Consider the following 21654-nt stretch of genomic DNA (forward strand, 5'->3'; position numbering starts at 1 on the left):
GACCCTCAGCGGCGGGGCCGAGCGGGCGCGCGGCAAATTCGAACGCGGGCGCGGGCCGGGCGCGAGCGCGGCGGCGGAAGGGGCGACGGTTATTTCCGTTGCGTCCGTTAGCGGCTGGAGCGAGCGCGGCGCGTGCCTCTGCACTCGGCTCCATGGCGACTCCCCCCAAGCGCGGGCGGCTGGACGGCAGGGTTAAGAAGATCGCCGTCGAGGGCAACATCGGTGAGTCGGGGCCGGGGGGTGCGGGGAGGCGGCGGCCCCCGGAGGGGCTCCTTCCGCCGACGCGGCGCGTCTGCGGCGTTTGCGCGGCTGCCGGCCGGGATTTACCCGTAGGAGAGGTTCGCGGTCAGGCCGGGAGATGTGAGCCGCGTGAGTGAGCGGCATCGCGGGAGCGGGGCGGGAAATAAGGCGGGAAATGCAAGGCTGCCGCCCTAAGAGTTATGGGGGGGCGGAGAGGCCGAGGGATTGTGCGCCGGCTGTGGGCGGCAGGGAGGGCGGCCTCCCGGCTCTGAGCATCTCCACCGAGAGCTCCCGGAGCCTTTCTTCAGCGGGCGGAGGGCTAACCGCGTCTGTGCCGCATCTCCCGTTTGGAACGCTACCCTTCTGTTTTGTTTGGGGGGCTTAAAATACCGCCTACAACATCTTCTGGCCTGGGAGCAGACCGCCGAGGAAATGTAGCCTTCTAGATCACGCCAAGGTCTCGCTAGGGCACGGCTTAGAGGGGAAATATCGGTGGTAGGTGGACGGTTGGATTAGATGGAGGTTTTCCAGCCTTGGTGGCTCTGCGTTCTGTGATCATAGACTCATAGAGCCATAGAATGGCTTAGTTTGGAAGGGACCTAAAAGCCCACCCAGTTCCAGCTCACAGCTGTGGATCAGGCTCACTTGTGCCCCATCCTGCCCGGCCCTGAGTGCCTCCAGGGATGGGGCACCCGCAGCCTCCCTGGGCTGTGCAGTGCTTTGCTGCCCTCTGAGTAAAGAGTTTCTTCTGCATATCTAATCCAAAGGCCCTCTTAAAAAGTTTAAAGCCATTCCTCCATGTCCTATCACTGGCTGCCCATGTAAAAGGCTTTTTTCCCTCTTCTTTTGTAAGCTCCCTAAGCAATTAATATACCGGTCATTGCCTATTTGATACAGCTGCTAAAAAAATTAAAAAAAAAAAAAAATAGGGAAAAAGTTTCAATTCTTTGATGATTTGTGACAGTCTCTGAATCATGCTTATTATGAAGTCGAATGTAAATGTGTGGGTGTGAGACACTCATTTATGGTACCTGGAAATAGTTGTCTAGTTGCTAAAGGATAATCGTATCAATATTTCCTAATGCTATTCTTGTGGAATGCTTTTTTCTACAGCTGCTGGAAAATCAACATTTGTGAATATTCTCAAACAGGCTGATGAGGGATGGGAAGTTGTTCCTGAGCCTGTAGCTAGATGGTGCAACGTTCAACAAAACTCTGAAGAGGATTATGAGGTATGGTAAAAGTGTGAAGTGAAACTTTCTCTTAAAAGCCAGTTTAACGTTCTTCTAACATCAAACATAGTGATATTCCAAAAGAATGGGAATTTTGGAAAGCATGTGTAGTAACATCTTCATGGATTATTTTTGTACTGTCTGGGTTATCTTTGTAGTTCTCCATGTTGATTTAGGTGAGTTAGGGTTTTGATCTTCACTTGGTTCATTGTTAGATCTTCTACTTCAGCTGATATATTGTGAGATAAATGACATTCAGCATTAGGTGATAAAAGCCTATTATCTTTTACATGCAAAAGCAAGGGATAAAAAAAAATTATGTAGGAGGTACCTTTAGCATCTGTGAACAAACCAGGTGAGAACAAGTCCAAAAGATATCCTTGAAAACACCTAGGAAATAATGTTTGGGGTTTTTTTTTTTCCTTTGGTCAAGAAGTAGAATATATTTTGGTTAATTAAATGTAGCCTTTTAATGAAGGCCTGCTGTTTCATACTTCCCCTATATTCTTTCAGAGTTAAACATTTTCTTTTGTTTGTTCTTGTTCAGTAAAGTGAATCCAAAACCATAACATTCATTTAAGAACTAAGCCAGCAAGCTTCTGTAATAGGTTGGATTCTCAGGTGTGTTATATTTTCTTCATTGCCCTCAGCCAGCAGTTAAGAACCTGCACCAACCAGTAGCACTCTATTAGGGAAGCAGAGGAGTGAGTAGGAGGAATCAAAGCAAGTGAACTCATGGGTCAGGATAAAGACCCCTTAATAATATAATTTGGCTGGTTTAAAGAAACACTGCACTATATATATGACTTCTAAAATTAGTCAGGAAATACTTTTAAATACTTTAAGAAGAAAAAAAAAGAAGAAGGTGTGTTAAGCTGTTTGTGCATACATCTGTAGGTAGCTTTTGGTCTTGTGTGTTGTCAGTAGTTTGTAACGTTCTCCTCACTATCTAAATCGTGCAGTAGCAGCTGTATAACACAGTGATACAGCTGTCATGCAGTACACAGTCATGCAGTAGCAGAACAACACAGTGCTGAACACCAGTTACGCTCCTAGGAAGACAAATGTCTGGTAGGAACAGTAGGCTTTTTTTGGTGCTTTTTGTTGTTTTCTTCCTCCTTTTTCCTTTGCTTTTCTGAAAATAATAATCAGTGTTTAGCGATCTTGGTTATTTCTCTTTAAATAGTTTCATATCAAAAAGTGTATTTTCACTTCTCTGTCTTTATTAAAGTTTGTTGTCCTTTCATTGTCCTCAGAAAAACTCCAAGCTGGCAAGTTCATCTTCGCAGTGTTTTTTTAAGAAAGGTATTTTATTGATTTTGTAATTGTTAGTTCTTAAGAAAGCTACATTGAGACTCAAAGTATAGATGACTTAAATATATTTTTAAATATATATTTTCTAAGGACATTGAAATCTTTTCCAGAGCGTAGGTCTGTAAATTCTCACTGGCACAATTGACAGGTAAGGGCCTTGTGACTTGTGAAAGGATTCTGTAGCTACAGCTACTCTGGTTGGTTAGAGTGCAGGGACATATCATGGGTAGCAAAACCAGACTGTTGTCCTGAGCAGACTTCAGCCCCATGAAGATAGGTCGTCTTCTGGATTGAAAAGGACCACAATCATCATCTAGTTCCAACCCCCTGCTATCTGCAGGGATGCCAACCACCAGACCAGGCTGCCCAGAGCCGCATCCAGCCTGGCCTTGAATGCCCAGGGATGGGGCATCCACAACCTCCTTAGGCAACCTGTTCCAGTGCTTCACCACTCTTTGTGTGAGAAGTAGTGCTTGGGCAATGCAGGTAGTAAGATAGTCTGGGGGCTGCACTGCATAGATAGCTCCTTTTGGAGGCTTAGAAAGTTTTAGTGCAGTTGATACTGATAGTGACTGTCACCTGGCCTCAGTGTCAGAGTGTAATGCTGAGCATGTTTAGTATACTTGGGTAGGTAAGTCACAGGAAATTAGAGAGGAGGATAAGGCCTGAAATTGTTGAATTTACCTGCTATCGCTTAACAATTGACCTCTAACACCAAGTCCAAATATTTCAATATTTTCAAGCATCTAGAGATAATGTAACAAAAAAATTCAGTCAGAAGCAATTGTCTTTGATAGGCTATGTTTTTTAGTAAAGCTGAAGTACACAGCTTTTGGTTTCGATGAGCGAGTGGCTGCCACAAGGTGTTTGAGTAGCATTCTGTGGGCTTTGCCCTGGAGTCTGTTCTAAACCTCCCAGGTAAGGTGGGAACATCTTAAAATTCTGCATCAGCAGCTGTTACCAATCATAATTGTAGTGTAATTACCGAACTGTAACACAAAGGAAAACAAAAATAGCTCAGCTTCAAAATTATGCTTGTCAGAGTGAAAGCAACGTGGATTTTTTCACAATGTTACTGACTTTTGTACTGGTATGTTGTTAATTAAGTTTTTAAGTAGTGATCAAAGTGTTGGTGAGTTTTTTTGTTGTGATTTCTTGTTCTCGAGCATTGTAACTCTGTAATTTTCGTAGTGTTCAGTTGGATGCCGTAAGAGAAGTAACATTACTGCTACTTATGCACTGGGTAAAAACAGGGCTGAAAGGTAAATGATGCAATTATAAACTTGGAATAGAGGCTGGCTGGATGGAGTTAGAGCTAGTAGAGCAGTTCTATTTTAGCTTAATATTGTACTTTCCCAACTTTGAAAGGGTCAATATATTTGTTCAAAACCAGGAACTGACTACGTCTCAGAAGAGTGGTGGAAATGTGCTTCAGATGATGTATGAGAAACCAGAGAGGTGGTCTTTCACTTTCCAGATGTACGCGTGTCTCAGCAGGATTCGGGCTCAGCTCAAATCCATTGATGGCAAACTCAGAGAGGCAGAGAATCCTGTGGTGTTCTTTGAGCGATCTGTCTACAGTGACAGGTATGGTGGAGTTCAAGTCCTTCAAGTGAAGAGCAAAATCTTCCTAAATAAAACGTAGAAATAAATAAGGAGTGCTTTTGTCATTACTTCCATCTTAATTTTGATGCAGATGAATATCAGTATTGGGATATCAATAAGCGGCATGTCAGCCATTCTCTCATTTGTTTTGACGGGGAGTAAATTTCACTTATATGAGGATTTATAACTTTGTTGCATAACCTTGATTAACTGTTTCTTATTCTTTCTGGGTAGGTTTTTATGGTTTCTGCATGCATGCTTCCTTTTAAAGAAAAAAAGAATAGGCATCAAGAGTAGCCAAGAGCAATTTCTTGGTATTTTTTTGTTCGCTCTTGTTTTCTCTTACACTTCGTGAGGGAGGTCTGGCTGTTTCATATTGCTGTACCTCTCAGTTTCTTGTTTTAGAAGGCTAGATTTGAGCACTGAACATTATCACAAAATCCTGAAGAGTTTACTGTGTTCTGATTTATTGTAAATAAATTACCGCAGTGTTTCAGTGGCTTGTAAATTGTTCCTAAGCTGCAGATATTACTGCTCTTTATGGACACTGCTGTGGACAACTACAAGGGATAGAGTTGAAGGACGAGGAAACCAGCTTTGTATTTCCAGTCCAAATGTGCATGAAAGCGAGGAAGTTACAGTGTTCAGCTTAACTAATTACCATCCTGTACATCAGGCAAAGTGATAACTGTATTTAAGCTTAGTTCTGTTTATCTTTTCTGTTCACAGATATATCTTTGCAGCTAATTTGTATGAGTCTGACTGTATGAATGAAACTGAGTGGACTATTTACCAAGACTGGCATGACTGGATGAATAAGCAGTTTGGTCAAAGCCTAGCACTGGATGGGATTATTTATCTCAGAGCTACTCCTGAGGTAAGGAATAAGAATTTATGACTGCAAAGATAATGAGAGTACGCCTTCTATTCCTTGCCAGAAAAATGGTCTTTGTGTGTATTTCCATAGTATTTTCTTTTCTGTAAAGTGCAAATTTTAACTATGATTCTAGGACTTTTTAAAGCGACTGAAGAATAATATGCTTTGTAAGCAGTACTGGTAAGGTCACAGTTGTGTGTTATTGAATCTCGCTGTATCTTTGTTTAGGGATTGCTTTTGGTGTCTAAGACAAGGAAACAGTTGAGAAGTTCACCTTGAAATTTTGGTTGTTTTTTTTTTTTTTTTTTTTTTTAAATCCTGAGCCTACCCTTAAATTTCACTGTAAGAATCCTAATGATGAGAGTTCAGTTTCCAGGAAACTACTACACTTGGACTTATAATAGTTAAATTATTCCTAATATGGTCTGAAAATACTTAGAATGTTCTTAGGAGCCTGGGTATTTGTAAATAAAATATGATGGTAATGTTTTTATAATTATAAAAGTAGGATGTTTACATGATAAACAAACCAGAAAGTACTTTTGGTAATAAAAGAGATGAAAAGTTAGCACAAAATTAGCTCCAGGAACTTCATTGCGATAGAATAATTAGTAGTCAGTGCCCCAGCAAATGTGGGGTGAGTGTTTGTGAAGCCCTCTGAGCAGGAGTAATGGAGCTAAGCTAGATGAGTGCGTGTGCTTGATGTGCTGCTTCAGTGCAATGCTTTGGTGTTTGGGCGTCTGATGTGTTTTAAAATAAGTTAACGTAAGCAGTGCAGTTCCTGAGTATGAAACTTGCTCAAGAGGAGGAAAAAAAAAAAGGTGTTAGAAAAAGCAGGACTGAAACAAAGTATTGCATTCAAAAACTGAGTTCTTCAGAGGCAGAAATACGTAATGAGACTTTGAAGTGCCATTCTGTAATGCTTTTTTTTTTTTTTAAAGTTCTTTTTCCTTGCAATACTCTGGTCTCCTTCCTTCTTTTTATAAAAGCTAATTTGAGACATTCCTTACAGTGGAGAAATAACGCCAAACGTCTCATAGAACCATTATGTTTGGAAAGGCCAATAAGATCATGTAATCCAACCATCAACCCATCACCACCATCCGCTAAGTTGCAAAACTCAGGGCAACATCTTCCCTTTTCTTGAAAACCTCTGGGGACAGTCCTTCTCCTTGGGTCCTTTTGTTTGGAATGTAGTCAGAGGGCCGGCTCAATCTGCTGAGCGAGGAGCAATGTCTCTATGCTCCCAAGGTCAGCAGCAAGTTGAACGTTCATGTTCAGTACATTTAGCACCATAGGAAGGTTAGAAGAAACAAAACAAAAAGCCTGGACTAGTGAACTGGACTTTCTCTGTGTGTCTGCAAAAACAACCAATCTTTCTTTCTTTTTAATTTTGCGTTTAGAAATGCTTAAATAGGATTTACTTGCGTGGAAGAGATGAAGAGCAAGAAATTCCTATTGAATATCTGGAGAAGCTTCACTACAAACATGAAAGCTGGCTTCAGCATAAGACACTGCGGTAGGATTTGTTTCACAATTACTTTGGGATGGATAAGTAGTATTAAGGATGCTCCCTAATGCTTTTTCTACCAGTGAAACTGCAGCTTGTCCTTAGATACATAAGGTTAAACCCCAGGAATATTTCTATCTATACATCCTTAGTGGTATTGTTTTTATGGCATGTTGTTTATTGCGAGGGCGTGTAATATGCCTTCAGTTCTTTTCACACAGGGCTCTAAATAGCTGATGATTCAGTTGAGTTCATTCTAATGTCTGATTTATTTGATCTGGAGGTGCTGGGGAAACAGCCTGTTCAGAGATCAGTATTGTATTCTGGGAGCTACACTGTAAATATATTTTCTTACTATTCAGAATTAATAGTAATTCAAATGTGCAGCTCTTCTTCATGGGTTCTTAGCAATAAAAACTGGTGGAGTTGCAAAATGCATATTTTTTTCTTCAGTAAATAATGTTTTCTGTGTTTCTGTTCCGATACAGAACAGATTTTGAATATCTACAAGAAATACCTATTTTAACATTAGATGTTAATGAAGACTTCAAAGGCAAGAAGGACAGATATGATCACATGACTGAAAAGGTAAAGTCTGATGAAACAACACACTAATTATTTACGTTAGTTGTGAAACTGCCCAAATGAATTTGGGGGAAAAAAAAATGCTGTCTGTTCAGTATGAAAGGAATCCAATTTGAGATTCCTGTTTGCCTGAAGAAGTTCTAATCTTTAGCTCAAAAAGGTGTAATACAGAATGCATTTTAAAATACGGCCATGCCATCAAGTGGTCTTTACATTTCAACAGCTCAGGTGTCTGATAGTTGAATCACTGTGGCAGTATTTGAGTAGTTGCAGTCAGTTTCACGGCCCTTAGCAATGGTAAGTGCATATTATTCCATTCTTTGGCCATAAATTGTTTACTTCATGAGAAAAGCAGCTCTGTCCTTTGGTCTCAGTTTATCTAGTGTGAAGTAGAGCTGTTCACCTGATTGAAATCAGACTTAGTTTGCTCTTTTAAAACTTGTTAACTGGTGGTATAACTGATCATCCCACTGTGGAGTTGATATTCTTACCACCTGCACTAGGCCGGGCTCAGACACCTAAGTAGAGATTTCAGTTTAGTCCAGTGTGGCTGTTAGGTTATTTTAGTATTCCCCAGGCATTATCTCAAAGCTGCTGTGCTCTTCATGAGGCTGGGTGCTTTGGCCTCTGCTGTGTGCTTACAGGTCTTGGGTCCTCACTGGACATTTTGTGTTGCCTACTCTTCTCTGTTGAGATGTTCGCTTTAAAGACCAGTCCTGAACCAGAGCCTACTGTGCAAATTATTTTGATAGGGTTTCTCATGCAGTGCTACTGCTGTTATTTTTTACAATAGAGAATGGCTATCACGTGATAGTCTTCTAGTTAGAGTATTGGGTCAGTTATATGTTCTGGATTTGACCTCTTTTTCTACCTCCTTGAGCCCTGAAGGAGGAAAAAAAAAATTCACAATTGCAGAATGTGATCCAAGATCTGTTTCCATTTCACATCAGGAATTTGGATGAACTATTAGGACAAAATGTTTACAGATGTGTTCCTGATAGGAACGCTTCTGCCAATAGAATCATGCCATGTTCTCTAGTTAATTGTTGATTCCTTTCTGTGCAGTAGTCTTGTTTAAGCAGATGAGGGGGGAAATGCTTCTAGTTCTGGCTGTATTATAGTGTGATTCCCTAGCATGTTTTGGAATCTCTTGAGAGATGGCATTTTCTCTAGCCACTTGGTTTCCTGTGTTCTCTAATGCCTCAGTTATTACATCTTTTAAAAAGGTTGTCTTGACTACACTGCCACCCCTTACATTTATACTTTGCTACTGGAAGAAGGGTTGGCAGTTGCACAGCAAAAAAGGCGCACCTACGAGTGATAAGAATGCTCTCAGTATGTTATCTTCCTGCAGCCTTTGGTAGCAACCTGAATTTAGGATGTTGTTTAAACTAAACTTGCAGGCATGATGCTAGCCTGCTGCTTGGCACTCTGCCTGCTTTGGATACAGTTCTCATGCAGTTGTGTGGATGGCGCTGTAGTGGATCTTGGTGGTCTGGATGGAATCCATAAACCTTTCAGTCGTGGTTCTGTATACCATGTTGCATGCCAGAACTTCAGTATTAATTTTTAGGTAACTAACTGGCCATTTGATTTGTTCTCCATATGCAGGATGTTGAGTTTAACATTAGCAGGAATATTTATGGTACTGTTCTACAGTATCAGCTCTTTTTGAAAGACTGATTTTGCTAGGTGTTGTTTTATTACTTATTTGCCAACCTCAAATTCTGAGGAATGTATTGTCTGGATGCACTTGGCTCTTCATTAAGAGCAGTGTTGTGATAGTGGGTGTGACTTGGTGTTTTTGAAATGACAGTGTTTTTGAACTGATCATTATCTTCTCTGTGGTTAGATTAGGCCAGCATTTAAGGTAATTCAGTTGTGATGAAGGGTTGTAGTTCAGGACAATGAGTGTCATTCCAATGCGTCGCTCTCCACACCTGCTAAATTACAGGCACGGTGGCCAAAGGAGTTTACAATGGACAAGAAATGTCATGGGAAACTCTAAGGTTATTTTTCTCAGCTTCTTCTCCTGTGTCCTGTGGTACAGCATAAAGCAATGGAGAGGTAAATGTGGCTGCTGTGTATTTGTGTTGATGAATTCTTTTGTGTTTGACAATATGTTTCTTTTTGCAGGTGAAGGAATTTTTGAGCACATTATAATCCTCTTTGAAGCACAGACGGGGCCAAACTGTTCCAAACATCTGTGTGATCAAAGTCTGAAGTAAAACTTCTGCTTTTATATAATGCCTCTGGAGAGGCAGGACTCAACTCTTTTGAATTAGTTGAGAGAAACGAGCAAACTTTGTGGATAGAGAAATTATTAAATAAATTAGTAGATCTATTCAATATTATGCCAAGTAGTACGGACAGATTGTGAACATATTAGAGTCCTGAGAGCTACTGGATATTCTGGCTGTTTATTAATCAGACCAATAAGTTCTTCTGGAGTATTTTACTGTATTCTTTTTTTTTAATTTATTTTGTGCCCAATAGTTATTTAATTTTCAAGAATATAGTGGGGTTTTTTGGATCTCTTGTGAAGTATTTTAGTGGAGTTGACTTGTTTCTTATGTCTTATTTTCTGAGGAAGAAAACATAAGAAAACATCACTGGTGAGGGAATTTTAATATAACCAGGAGTTTTATATTACAAGGTATATAAAAACGTCATCTAACAGTTTTGATAGGTGAAGTTTGCAGAATGCACTGAACTGAAACAAATCCAAATGTCTGGAATGCTGTAGATGTGGAATTTTGATTTTAATCTATGTTTTCATTTTGCACTGCAAGATAGGATATGAAGAGGCTTTCAGTTCTTTAGCATGTGTTGGTTTTTTTCCCCTCAACTCTTCGTAATATAGAACTGGTTTTGGTTGGTTACTTCCTCTTTTCCTGTAGAGGAGTGTGGTTCTCATGCAGCAAATGAAAGAGGAAAATCTTGTGGATGATGATCATCTCGAAATGAACTGTTTCTAAACGTTTGCTTAACCAGTTTTTGAATGTCAGTGGCTTTCTGCTTCTTCATTTGTTTGCTGGCTGTTATACATAATACTGCAATTTTTGGTATAGGTGGTCCTTATCCATCATCTTGTAGTAAGAAGGGGAGAACTTTGTGGAGTAACTGTTCTAGTGCATTTTGTTTCATTAACTGAGTCGTTTTTGTTTCAGGTATAGAAAATATAAACTCTACAGGGTGTGAATCTTTAGTGTCTTATGTGCTATTTTCTGCAGCTCTAGACACTTCTGAGTGATTGCACAGTTGGCTTTTGAATGCAACACGTTCATTGTATGTAAAGCATTTTATTGTCTGTTGTGACGCCTGTGTAACTTCCTTATTTGTGAGGAGACTTCTTCGTTTGTCATTGGAATTGTGCTAGCGTTCTCCAGCTGTTGACTGAAAAATAAAAATGGTTGGAAAGACTTTTTTGATGTTTAATATTGTTAGCTCCCTGTCTCCTAAGGCAAATGGTGTAGGTTGTTGGTTTGTAATAGTAGTACCATGCATTAATTTGAGATGATGTATGCTTGGAGTGTTTGGAGCGTTTACTAATATTTCTGTTGCACTGTGACTGGCTTCAGGTTTTTTCTTGTGTGGGAATTAATGGCTATGGGATAGAGGTACAGGATTGTATGAAATGTATCATATGTGTATTTCCTGACTGGTGGGAGTGTTTTGTGTAATATGTTCCTGATAGCAGTGTATAGCAGCATTATGGTAGAAGTACTGTTTGTGACTTCTAGGTTGTCTGCTAAAGAAGAAGGATTATTGGATTGAGGTGAGTGAAGACTCAGTTCAGATTTACTCGAAACACAACATTTTAAAGCATTCTTGGCAGCAGTCTAAATGGTAACAACTTATTTTGATTAACAGTGCAATTCTTCCTGCTGTTTCAGCTGTCAAAATCTTGGATTTAATTACAGGAATTGGAATGACAGCGCTCATTTAAGGGAGTAAACGAGTTTGAGTTCTTATAAAGCCTTCTTTCAAACCCATCACAGAGTGCACACATGCTCTGTGGCAGGTTATCTGCATCCCGTTCCAGAACACTTTATGTAATCTCTCACTGCCAAGTTTCAGTTTGAAGGAGCAAAGTCATGACCAATTACTAGAATGTTTTTAATTACTGTGAACAAGATTTAAAGAAACAAACAAAAGAAACCCAGCAGCATTTAAGTGGATCGAAGTGTGAGAAGCTACAGTTATTTGTATGTAGGACAGATGCAGCATAAACAAAAGTGGCAGTGTGCGTACTCTGTTCTGTCTTTGCCTTGTCTTAAGCCTCACAGCTCTGACAGTAACTCAGATTTTTGAATTTGTTAGGTCTATTTTCTTTCCCTATACTCTAAGCCAGCCACAAAATAGAATTTTTTTCTGTGTTATTTTTTTTGCCCGTTAGAGATAAGGAAGGTTATTGAACTGATATCTGCTGTTCGGCAATGGTGTTTTTTTCAGTGTTTGAGTACTCTCCCCCTTTCTTGTTCCCCTGGGTAAGAGATACTTTGATGGAACTGTCTAAAAGTGCCTGCTTGTTTTAACCCAGTGTCCTCACGATTAGGAAACAAAATTAGTATGTAGGTTTTATGTTTTTTTCTCCAATTAAGATACAGATTCAAATGTTGATGGGTGGTGTTACAATTGCTGTGCGAGTACTTATGACTAATGAGCACAGTATTGCCTCGTATTTTGAGTCCTTGCAGTTGCTTTCTGTACAGTGGGGATTCTAACTTCTCTTAATATAAATGCTGCTTGTAGCAGCAGTCAGTTTTGTAGATAGAACTTAGTTAACTGGCACATTATTGTAAATTATAAATCAGTAGAAATAACTCTTTCTACTGATTTATAATTTACTTAAGCAGAACTCATCATAATGAAGTTGTATGTAGACTATGGTTAGTGTTGAGATGATTATGTTATTTTTTCCTGCAGTTAATAGCTCCAAAAATCTACTTGTGAAATGGAAATGAAGGTCTTTGCTATGAGCTATTAAACATAGACTGGGGAAGAATGTGTGTTGAAGCCGTGTATTGTAGCTGGGACAGTGGAGTGCAGGGGAGTACACTTGCTATTTCCAGGTTATTTTAGCAAAGATAAGTAGAGAGACTCCAAAACTGTTTTTTCCAGCTCCCTTTTAGACTCTGCATGATCTAGAGTAAATCACTCTATGTTAAGTCTTTTCATCGTTAAAATATTGATATCTCCTTATCCCTTCAAAAGGCTATGAGGATTGGTTAATATCGATGTGCTGTTTTGTAGGTCAGAAGTGCTCTATTAAATAATCAAGAATGAATGTCAGCCTTTTTTTTTTTTTTTTTTAGACTTTTCAGTGGGTTGTTTTGATTCCCTCAAGAAGGGGCCAGTGGCCGCAGTTCATGCGTGACCTGTAGAAATTGTATTAAGTAATGTAAAAGCCATCAGTGCAACATCTCCTGGGTTAAAGTTGGTTCACTAAAAAACATGGCTGCTGAAAACTGGCACTGTTGGTCCAGAAAACTGTTACTACAGATTTAATAATGAAACAAAAACAGCTGTCAAAATCTTTGCTGTAGTCCACGTAGCCAGTAATGGTGATGGTGATGCAATTGTGTAGTTATGCACAGAATTTGCCACAGGAGGTCATTCTATCCTCAGATCTCTCTTGCTGAGCTGGCTGCAGCGAGAGCGTTGGTGTTTTAACATTGAATGGCTTTGGAAAAGTTAAAGAGGGAAAAGACCACTTTTTTTTTTCTTTGCAAGAGCAAAAGCATTAAACTGATTAATAAATACACTACTGCATGAGATAAATCCTGATCTCTGTAGGGAGGGGAATAAAGCAAGCCTCTGTTGGATTAAGTAAAAGACTCTAAAAGGCTGATCTAATGGGAAGGGTTTTGACATGAGAAGGTCTTTCGTGCAGCCACCAGCTGTTTTTGTTCTGTGAGTGAATATTAGCACATGGATAACACTAATCCTGCTGTGCCTGAGTGATAACATCTTCTAGTGTTGAACTGTCAGGCCCAGATGCAGGCAGTGAGCAATACAAGTGTTGTTGGTGTGCGGGGGAGAATAAAACAACTGAGAATTCTGCTGAAGCCGTGTTTATTACTTAATGTACCAAATACAAGCCTGAAGGTGTCTATGGCTGCTCAGAAATTCTGACTGAAATCAATTAGTGACAAAGAGCGTAGATTGTGTGCTGAGCATAAGTGGACAAGTGATTAAATTATGTTACCTTAGGTAACTAGGTAACTATTCTGCTAGCGTGTGCAATCAATGTAATGCACAGAGGGTAAAATCGAGGCTCTTGGGTGTAGATGACTTGTTCTTAGGTCAAGGTCTCAGTCCATGAATATAGGCAATCTGACAGCAGCTACTCCAGTTTTTACCATGTATGTCTGTTAATACTACTGACAGACTATGGAAAGGGCACATGGTTTCTGAGAGCTGTTTACAAAGATGTTCCCACTGCAGTTCATTCAGAACACTTTCCTAGCTTTTTCTGCAATTTTCCTTCCTGCGTTTTTTGCTTCCCTTTCCCATTTAATTCTGAGTTGTTTTGATTTGTCTTTTAATAGCCATCAAATGCATTATCTTGTAAAGGCTTTAACAAAGGTGCTTAATTTCACTAGTTTGCAGCCCATCTGTGGATGGAGCTTTGCTGCTTTACCTGTTCTCTGTCTAAGGTATCCTAGTCCTTTCTCTGTGCATTTCTCCTGTCAGCACAGCTGATTGCTGAGGCTTCTAGTACTTTTTCATGGCTTCAGCCCTGTCTATGGATATGTGCTGACAATGTGCCCTTGTTTTCCGTAATTATCTTCACATTTTACTCCACTAGTTTCTTCAAAACAATAGCTATTGCCCTCTAATAAGGTCTCGCTGCACCTTTGGCTTTGTCCTCTCTGTGGAGTTAGCTGGTGGCCTTTACCCTGACTCTCCCAGCTGAGTACAGTGGCCTCAGGTCATTGACTTGTTTTATTGCGGCAGACTCCTGGTCTGCGTTGGCTGCCTGTTTCCTGTCCATGCTGCACCTCGGAAGGAGAAGACATGCTGTAAAAGAGTAAACCTTACTTTTTAGGTATCTGCTCCTGATCTGTTCCGGTGCTTGTTTCATGAGGGTGTATTGCATTGCTCCATGGTAGTCAGGTAAGTATTTCATGTGTGCTTATCCATGTCAACAGCTGCTGTGCTGTCTCTGCTTTTTTATCATCTGGAGGAAAGACATCAAATCCACTGACTTCCAGCCTGTTTTACCTGGGGTTTCTGGTGCAGTGTATGGTGGCCACAGTCTAACTGCGGTGTTTTGGTATTCTGAACGATAGGCTTGCTGTCTCTTTTGACGAAGGGACATGGCTCTGTTCTGTGGAACCAAGCAGTTTTAGGTCTTTGGAGAACTAAACAAGAATCCTTGAGGCTGGGAAATTTTTCTTGGGCTGTCTGTTTTCATTGTGCCTCGTGCTATTGTGCACGCACTTATAATTGGCTTTCCATACTTAATGAACACCTCTACTGTGCTTACACACTCAGGTGTGTAATACACACTGATCTTACTCTCTGAGCTTTTACCAGCTATAAGGTATTTATTCTCTGTCCTCCTTCAACTTAATCACAGCTTAAGCACAAGTCTTGCCTTTTGCCCAGAGAGGAGACACCTAAGACACCATGGCATGGTATATGCTGTAAGTTATTTCTAATTATATCTACTAAGTCTTAAGGGTTTATCACATACTTAGGCTTGTGTGATACACTTAGAATGTTGATCATATTTGTAGTTATTCAGCACATTTAAGTAATGGCTTCTGATATCTTTTAATTACATATTTAGTGTATGCATCCAGTGAGGCTGAAAGAATTTGGGCTAGAGATGAGTCACTAACTGTCTGAAAGTTTCCTTTTTTTCTAGGGCTGCTGACCCATGATAGACTCAAAGTAATAGTGCATCTTGGCTTTATGTTTTATTAACAGTGTGCGCTTACCCGTTGCTCTCAGATGAGAACATCTCCAGCATCTAGTTGTATTTTTGGCTTTAAATACAGCTGTTAGTAGTGCTTTTGGGGTTGCTTTTACAATCCATCTGGAATCATATTGCCTGTAGGTCAGAAAGTATTGCTAAAAGCGTAGTAATTCTCTGTCAGCTTTCTGTGGAGCACAGAACGAAGGTCTCCAGGTATGCTGAAGTTCCTCTGCAGAACCTTCCTTTTTGTCACTTTCTGTCAAGGGTGTTTTCTGTCTCTGCGTGTGTTGATCTGATTTTGAGGTTTTTTTGTTTGCTCGTTTTTCTGCTGTGCTGATCTCTAGCTCTGGATTATAACCTGATTCTCTTTCCTGTATATCACACTGCTGCCAATGGAATGAATCTTTTGCATTTCATTTACAGAAAACAGCATATACATTAGATGGTAATACTACTTTTCTCTGTGACTTTACCTCCTCCTAAGCTCCTCCTGTTCGAGCCTGTATTTTTAGGGTCAGCTAAAATACTGACAATTACAATACTGGTCCTTGTCATGGATAGCTGTAGCTGCTTTAGATATTGAAAAACATTTCTGTAGAGGATCAAACCTTTTCCTACCACATTCCTTACTGGCTGGAGTAATGCGTTCATTGAATGATCATTTTTCATTAAGAAATACTAAAGGTTGTGAAATTGCATTCAGGTACCGGAATTCTCTGCCTCTTAATTTAAGTAGTGATTTCTACTAGTGTTTCCTCAGTTGTGCTTTCCTTTTGTGTGCTTGTTGGTTGGTTTTCTTTTTTTTACTGTTTGTTGTTTGGTGGGGTGAGCTGTCAATGTTTTCCTATAAGTCTTTACAGCCTTTTCAGGGAGTACAATGTTGATCAAAAACCCTAGGTAACTTGTCTGAGTATTTCATGTATTTAATGCATTGCTGTGTAAAGGTGTCTCTTTTTGCTTCTATTTCCCTCTCTACTTTTGTAGAGAGGCTTTATTTCTTCAATATGGTCTCCTCTGGCCAACTGGTGTATGAATTGGCATAGAATGTTCTTAGCAGGGTTTTTCTGAACATCCCGCCTTTCTGATACATTTTTAGAAGTTAGTTGCTTGAATCCCATAAATGTGATCAGATAGCATATGATACATTAGATACTCTGGTATCTAAGTAACTTGAAAGGGCTCCTTATAAAATGCAATTGGCGTTGATTATTTACTGAAGAACCGCAACTGCAGTTCAGTTTCTTAGGGCTGTGCACACAAAATACCATTTTATGTCTTGCTTTTTTTTTTTTTTAGCTCAGTTGAAAGGGAAGAAAAAAAAAAAAGACAAAAACCAAGGGTGAAAATGTTACTTATTGGCAGAAATTATTTAATATAATTTGTTTCTCTGTTGAAAATGATTCTCTGCATCAACCCTGCAGCCTTCTTCAAGAACAATGCCAACAGTTTGGGAGCTGCTGCGACCCACGATGTCAATATAATGTTCATCTTTGTTTTTCAGTGCTGTTTTTTACCCATCATGGTTATGTGGTTCTTTTTTAATGGAAACTGTAAGCTTTTTATAGAATGAACTTGAATCTGCAATCAGAACACAAAATGTTAGTATTCAGAATTTCTTGGTTTTTGCTGTGGCTGTTACTGATAGTATGTGGTCTTGCATGGATCCCTTTTCAGAGAATGAGTCATTGGTAGCATCTATAGTGCTGATAGCAACAAGGGCCTTATCTTTTGTTCTGTATTTTCAAACTTTTATTTGCTATATGAATGGGAGGGGTGCATTGAAGGAGCCAGAGGGAAGTTCTTGGTTGCTCTTTAAAATAGTGAGTTGAGATAGGTGTTACAAGGAAATTTTGTTATAAGCCTTGACATAGTGAATGCACTGATATACTTGTAATGAAGAGTAAGATATGAACAGATGAGTAGAATATAGCTTTTAATCTGGTAAGATGTGATGCTAGCAGGAGCCAAGATATCCCTAAACAAAGGTTGATGGTGCAAAAAAAAAACATATCTGGGAAATGTGAAAGATGGTAATACTTAAACACTTGCTTGAAAGTTGTCAATACAGAAAACAGGGACTGCTCTTAAAAGTTCTGATACAGTTTCTGCAGATTTTTGTCTGTAGAGGCAGAAATTTAAGAACTCTGGAAAATAAGAATGCTTCAAAAAGCAGTGCAGTCAGTCCCAGTAGCAGGGGTTCAGATAACGACAACCAGGTGCTCTGTGTCTGTACTCAAGAAGAAGAGTGACTGGGAGACGTTTGCTGCTGATATGTGGTTGATAATCTCTGCCCTTCATGAAAAAGGGGAAGGTGAAAAATGTGTGAATTGACAAATACCTGTAGGTTTAAGAGCTTTGGTGCAGCATGAACAGGGTGGGTAAACATGTAACAGGTGGAATGGAGGGAAAGACTGATGCGTGCAGTCTTTTGTCTCTTTTCTGAGAACCAACCTGGATTTAAAACATTTTGTGGTGAATCCAATTTTGTCCTAGCTTGCAAGTCTAGACTATTTCCTTGGAGTTCAGTAAATCCCATGTACTCTCTTTTGGTACAGGTCTAATTATGTTATGCAAGGTATTATGCATATAAAGCATTCTTTATAGAAAAAATCTGTAGGCTTGCAGGTGTCACAGAGACTCCTCTATGCAATAATTTGTCTCAATATTGCTTAAAGTGCTTCTGTTTGATCCCACAGATCGGAGAGGTGGACAGATGTTGAGAAGGGAGATAGTCATATGGTAGAACTGGCTTACTTCTCATTGATATGGCTTTTGCAGTTTTGCTCATTTGGCAGCAAATGAGAGGTAAGAATAAGATGCCCCTGACTAAACCTTTGGCTCATACTCAGCCTCACTTTAAAATAATTTCATTAAAATCAAACCAGGAAGCACAGACCGTAGATAGAGGTGGAGAAGCTTTCAGTCCTTACAGGAAATAGCTGCTCTAATCCAGGATGAGATTGAAGTATTTGCAGGCTAGTTTTGAGATAGAGTATTGCTAAATGGAAGCCATTAAGATCACTGTAGCATGTGAAATGCATCTGGATTCTTAGGGAAAAAATAGTCGTGTGACTTGTACACAGTATTTGAGGCTAGTGGGGCTGTACTGTGAGCAGTACAACAAGCATGGCTTCTGCTTTAACTAGTCCATATGCTGTGGAAATTCTTTCTGTTGAACAGCAGTGTTTCATCAACTTGCTTCTGTTTTGCAAAAGTAATGAGATAATTATATCCACGGCATAATATTTTCTTGTTCTTCAGTAGCCAAAATGAGGGCCCACGATGCATGATAGATTTTAAGTTTGTGGACTAGCCATTCTTAGCAGTGGCTTGCACTGCATAACTTACAGGTGTGATAGTATGTTCTTACAGAATGAATGTGAGCGTACTGACAGTGCTTGCTTTCCTAAGCCTTTTGCAGATCCTTTAGAAATAGTCCCTGAAAAGTCTGCAGCCTGTGAATCGGGAGTTCCTGTTGTAGACAACTATGACTAGTTTAGCTTTTTTGAAGGGAAGAGGTGAACTGAGTAGGAAGTGGTAGAATTAGTAGTAATTTTTACTGTGCATGTTTAAAATTTTAGCACCCTTAAACAGGATGTGGAACTAGTGAGTAGTTTAGAAACATCTTATTTTAATGCCCTAAGGGAGTTCTAAGAAGAGGTGAAATGCTGCAGTCTATGTAAGCCAAGTGTAGCATGTATGTGCTACCTATGTATATTACCAATTAAACTTGCATCTTATGAGCTTGAAAATTTCATGTATTTGTAAAGGGAACATGGTATTTTATTACAGTAACAAAGCTGAGCTTGAAAAAATAATTTTGAAACCTTTATCGAAGTTTGTTTAATTGGTTTTTTCAAACCTAAATTAAGACATTGACTCTTACTGTCACCTGCTAACATGATTGAATGTGGCCAAAAGAAGTAGTATTGGCCTCCCACTTAGAGAAGATTAAATAGATGCAGTGTGTAAATTGTTCTTTTCTCTGGTGTCCAGGTCAGATGGGGAAATGAACAAAATCTGTTTTGGACTTGGGATTTTGCTGTGGACTGTGCTGTGCCCTTCACTGAACCAAGCAAGGTGTGGGAATGGGCAATGATGTGGATAAATAGAATACTTCAGGTAGCATGCTGAGTGAATGAGTCCAGCAGAGACTAGACCAAGCAGGCTAATAGATGCTAGAAGGAAATTGATTTGTAGAATTTTACTTCCAGTTTTGGAAGTGCAATGCTGAAAGGTCTATTCAACTGATTGTTGTTGTTGATAGAGAAGGATAAAATCTGGTCTGTTCTTCTGTAGAAGACAACTGCTCAAAGAAGCACTTTGTACTTCTCTTAAGATGTGCTTGCGGAGCTATGGCAGTGTATCAAGGTTACATCTTGTACCTCCTAGAAGAAACAGTGACAGATTGCAGGTTAAGGTAATCCCAGTACTGCTACAGCTGGAGTGATCTAATGCCATTAACATGTGTTATCTTGAGCAATTGCCAAATTCAGGGAGCAGGTGTGTGCTGAGTTCCCTCCCTGCCAGAGATATAGCCAAAACTCTGTTCTGGATCCTGCATGCTAGACAGCTGAGGGAGAAGCAGTGAGAGGAAAAAAAAATTAATGGGGAGTGGAAACCCATAAGAAATTTCAAGACCCTTGCTTCTCTTTCTCTCTCTCTCTCTTTCACACAAACACACACGCACGCAATTTGTTATGACCTGCGCTACCTACAATGGTTCTGTATTTTGTGACTTGTAGGTGGCAATTGGTGGAGCTAAGGAGATTTGCAGCTAGCTCACTGTGATGAGGAATCTCCACTGTCTATGTATAGAGTTAATGTAGCAGAGAATGGCTAACAGGACAGTACTACCACAATAGTAGGAAGAAGCATTTTTAGAGGGGTTAGATGCTCTAGTGGCAGGATTAGGGTCATCTATACTCTTGACATAAGTAATGATTAAGAGCTGCTTTTAAGGTGTTCTCTTGTACTTTTGTTGTACCAAATAAACATAGGTAAAGCATGAAGGAGGCCTTTGCCAATTCTGGCAAGCCTTTTTGTCTTATTTTCTGCTGGCATAATTCTTCAAGTCAAAAAAGTTATGTCTGCCAGTGCACGTTTAGTCTGGGGAGGCTCGAGTAAGTTCTGGCAAAAATATTTTGTTCAAAGAAGGCTATACTTGTCTTATAAGCCCTTTGCTGGCATAAAGCGAGGTGTAGCTGTCCTGAGTTAGCTCACAGCATAGATTTGGCCTCAGTGTAAAGGTCTGGGCAAAGCTCTTTATTTGAACTAGGACTTAGTTAAAGAACATGTTGTAAGAGAAGGAGGATTTCTCCCCCCCGGCCCTGGCATGTAACATATTGCTGAAGAAGAACCTGTCATATTAGTGTTCTTTTTTTTTTTTTTTTTTTTAAATAGCATCTCAACTGGGACTCAGTCATTTTCAGTTCCAAACTTCACTTTGAAATTCTTATCTAAGTTTTGCTTTTTAGGTGGGTGAAGGAGAAAGCAATCTTCAATCCAGCTAAACACACCTGATTCCAAACTTGGGTTTGTTTGCTTGATGTTCAGCTGTGCAGACAAGCTCTCTGTAAATATTTAATTAAAGTGGTTACAGTGGTGTTTCTCTCTGACACTCGTAGAATTTGTAGTACTTGTGCTGTGCATGTGAGCTTGTTTTTTTCTTCATATTTTCATTGTGCCGAGTTTGAGAATGAGAATTCAATTTTAAAAGTCGCTAATGTGAGATGGAGGAACAAAAGATGTTTAAGATTTCATTTTGTGAGAAAGTTGATTATTATTTTTTTTTAATCCAGAAGCAGCCTCTTTTCCATCAGAAAAGAGTAATGAAGCACAGAACAGTGCTGACTTCCTGCTTTTAAAAATATTCTTTTAGAAATCCAAGACCAGTATTTTGAAGATAGTAAAATGAAAAATATACCATAAATATAAATAATGTGAAGACAACCTTTGTTTCTGCATTGCTGTAGTATTCAGTTATCTCATACTAGAGCTGAGTTTGCTTTTATTCTGTCCATAACAATTGGTTAAGCATAGTTAAATATTACTAAGAAAGGAGAAGGGTATTATGACTTCTCTGTAATTAATGGATTTGTGTCTAATCTTCATAGAGCAGTGAATCTTTTCAGAGATTAGTGAAAATCTACACCCTCACCCCGCCCCCATTTTGGATTTCTTCTTTTGTTCTAGCTAGTGTTACAAATTGCTTACCACTCGTGTGCTCACTGCCCCAGCATAACGTTGCACAACCTCCATCTCCAGTGATTTGCAGCAAATATTCTAATTAAATTGTTTATCGGTTCTCATCTATTTGTTTGCTCAAAGCTAAGTGCTGTGTAAGTTAGATAAATGACTT

General features: G+C 39.6%; 1 protein-coding gene across 1 annotated transcript; it reads left to right on the plus strand.

The window, feature by feature from the left end:
- The first annotated feature begins 125 nt into the window (after positions 1 to 125).
- DCK (deoxycytidine kinase) lies at positions 126 to 10785 on the plus strand. Its single transcript, XM_042871458.1, has 7 exons — positions 126 to 222; positions 1354 to 1472; positions 4180 to 4373; positions 5121 to 5268; positions 6672 to 6787; positions 7267 to 7366; positions 9500 to 10785. Exons 1-7 carry the CDS (start codon positions 153 to 155, stop codon positions 9524 to 9526), a joined length of 774 nt encoding a protein of 257 aa, XP_042727392.1. The 5' UTR covers positions 126 to 152; the 3' UTR covers positions 9527 to 10785.
- The last annotated feature ends 10869 nt before the right edge of the window (positions 10786 to 21654 follow it).

The sequence above is a fragment of the Lagopus leucura genome, unplaced genomic scaffold (assembly GCF_019238085.1).
Source record: "Lagopus leucura isolate 7727_CA_CO unplaced genomic scaffold, USGS_WTPT01 Super-Scaffold_100004, whole genome shotgun sequence".
Taxonomy (NCBI): domain Eukaryota; kingdom Metazoa; phylum Chordata; class Aves; order Galliformes; family Phasianidae; genus Lagopus; species Lagopus leucura.

Coding starts and splice junctions, on each gene's coding strand:
- DCK (XM_042871458.1), top strand. CDS start 153: ATGGCGACTCCCCCCAAGCGCGGGCGGCTGGACGGCAGGGTTAAGAAG. Junction 223..1,353: donor CGCCGTCGAGGGCAACATCG/GTGAGTCGGGGC, acceptor TTTTTTCTACAG/CTGCTGGAAAATCAACATTT. Junction 5,269..6,671: donor ATCTCAGAGCTACTCCTGAG/GTAAGGAATAAG, acceptor TTTTGCGTTTAG/AAATGCTTAAATAGGATTTA.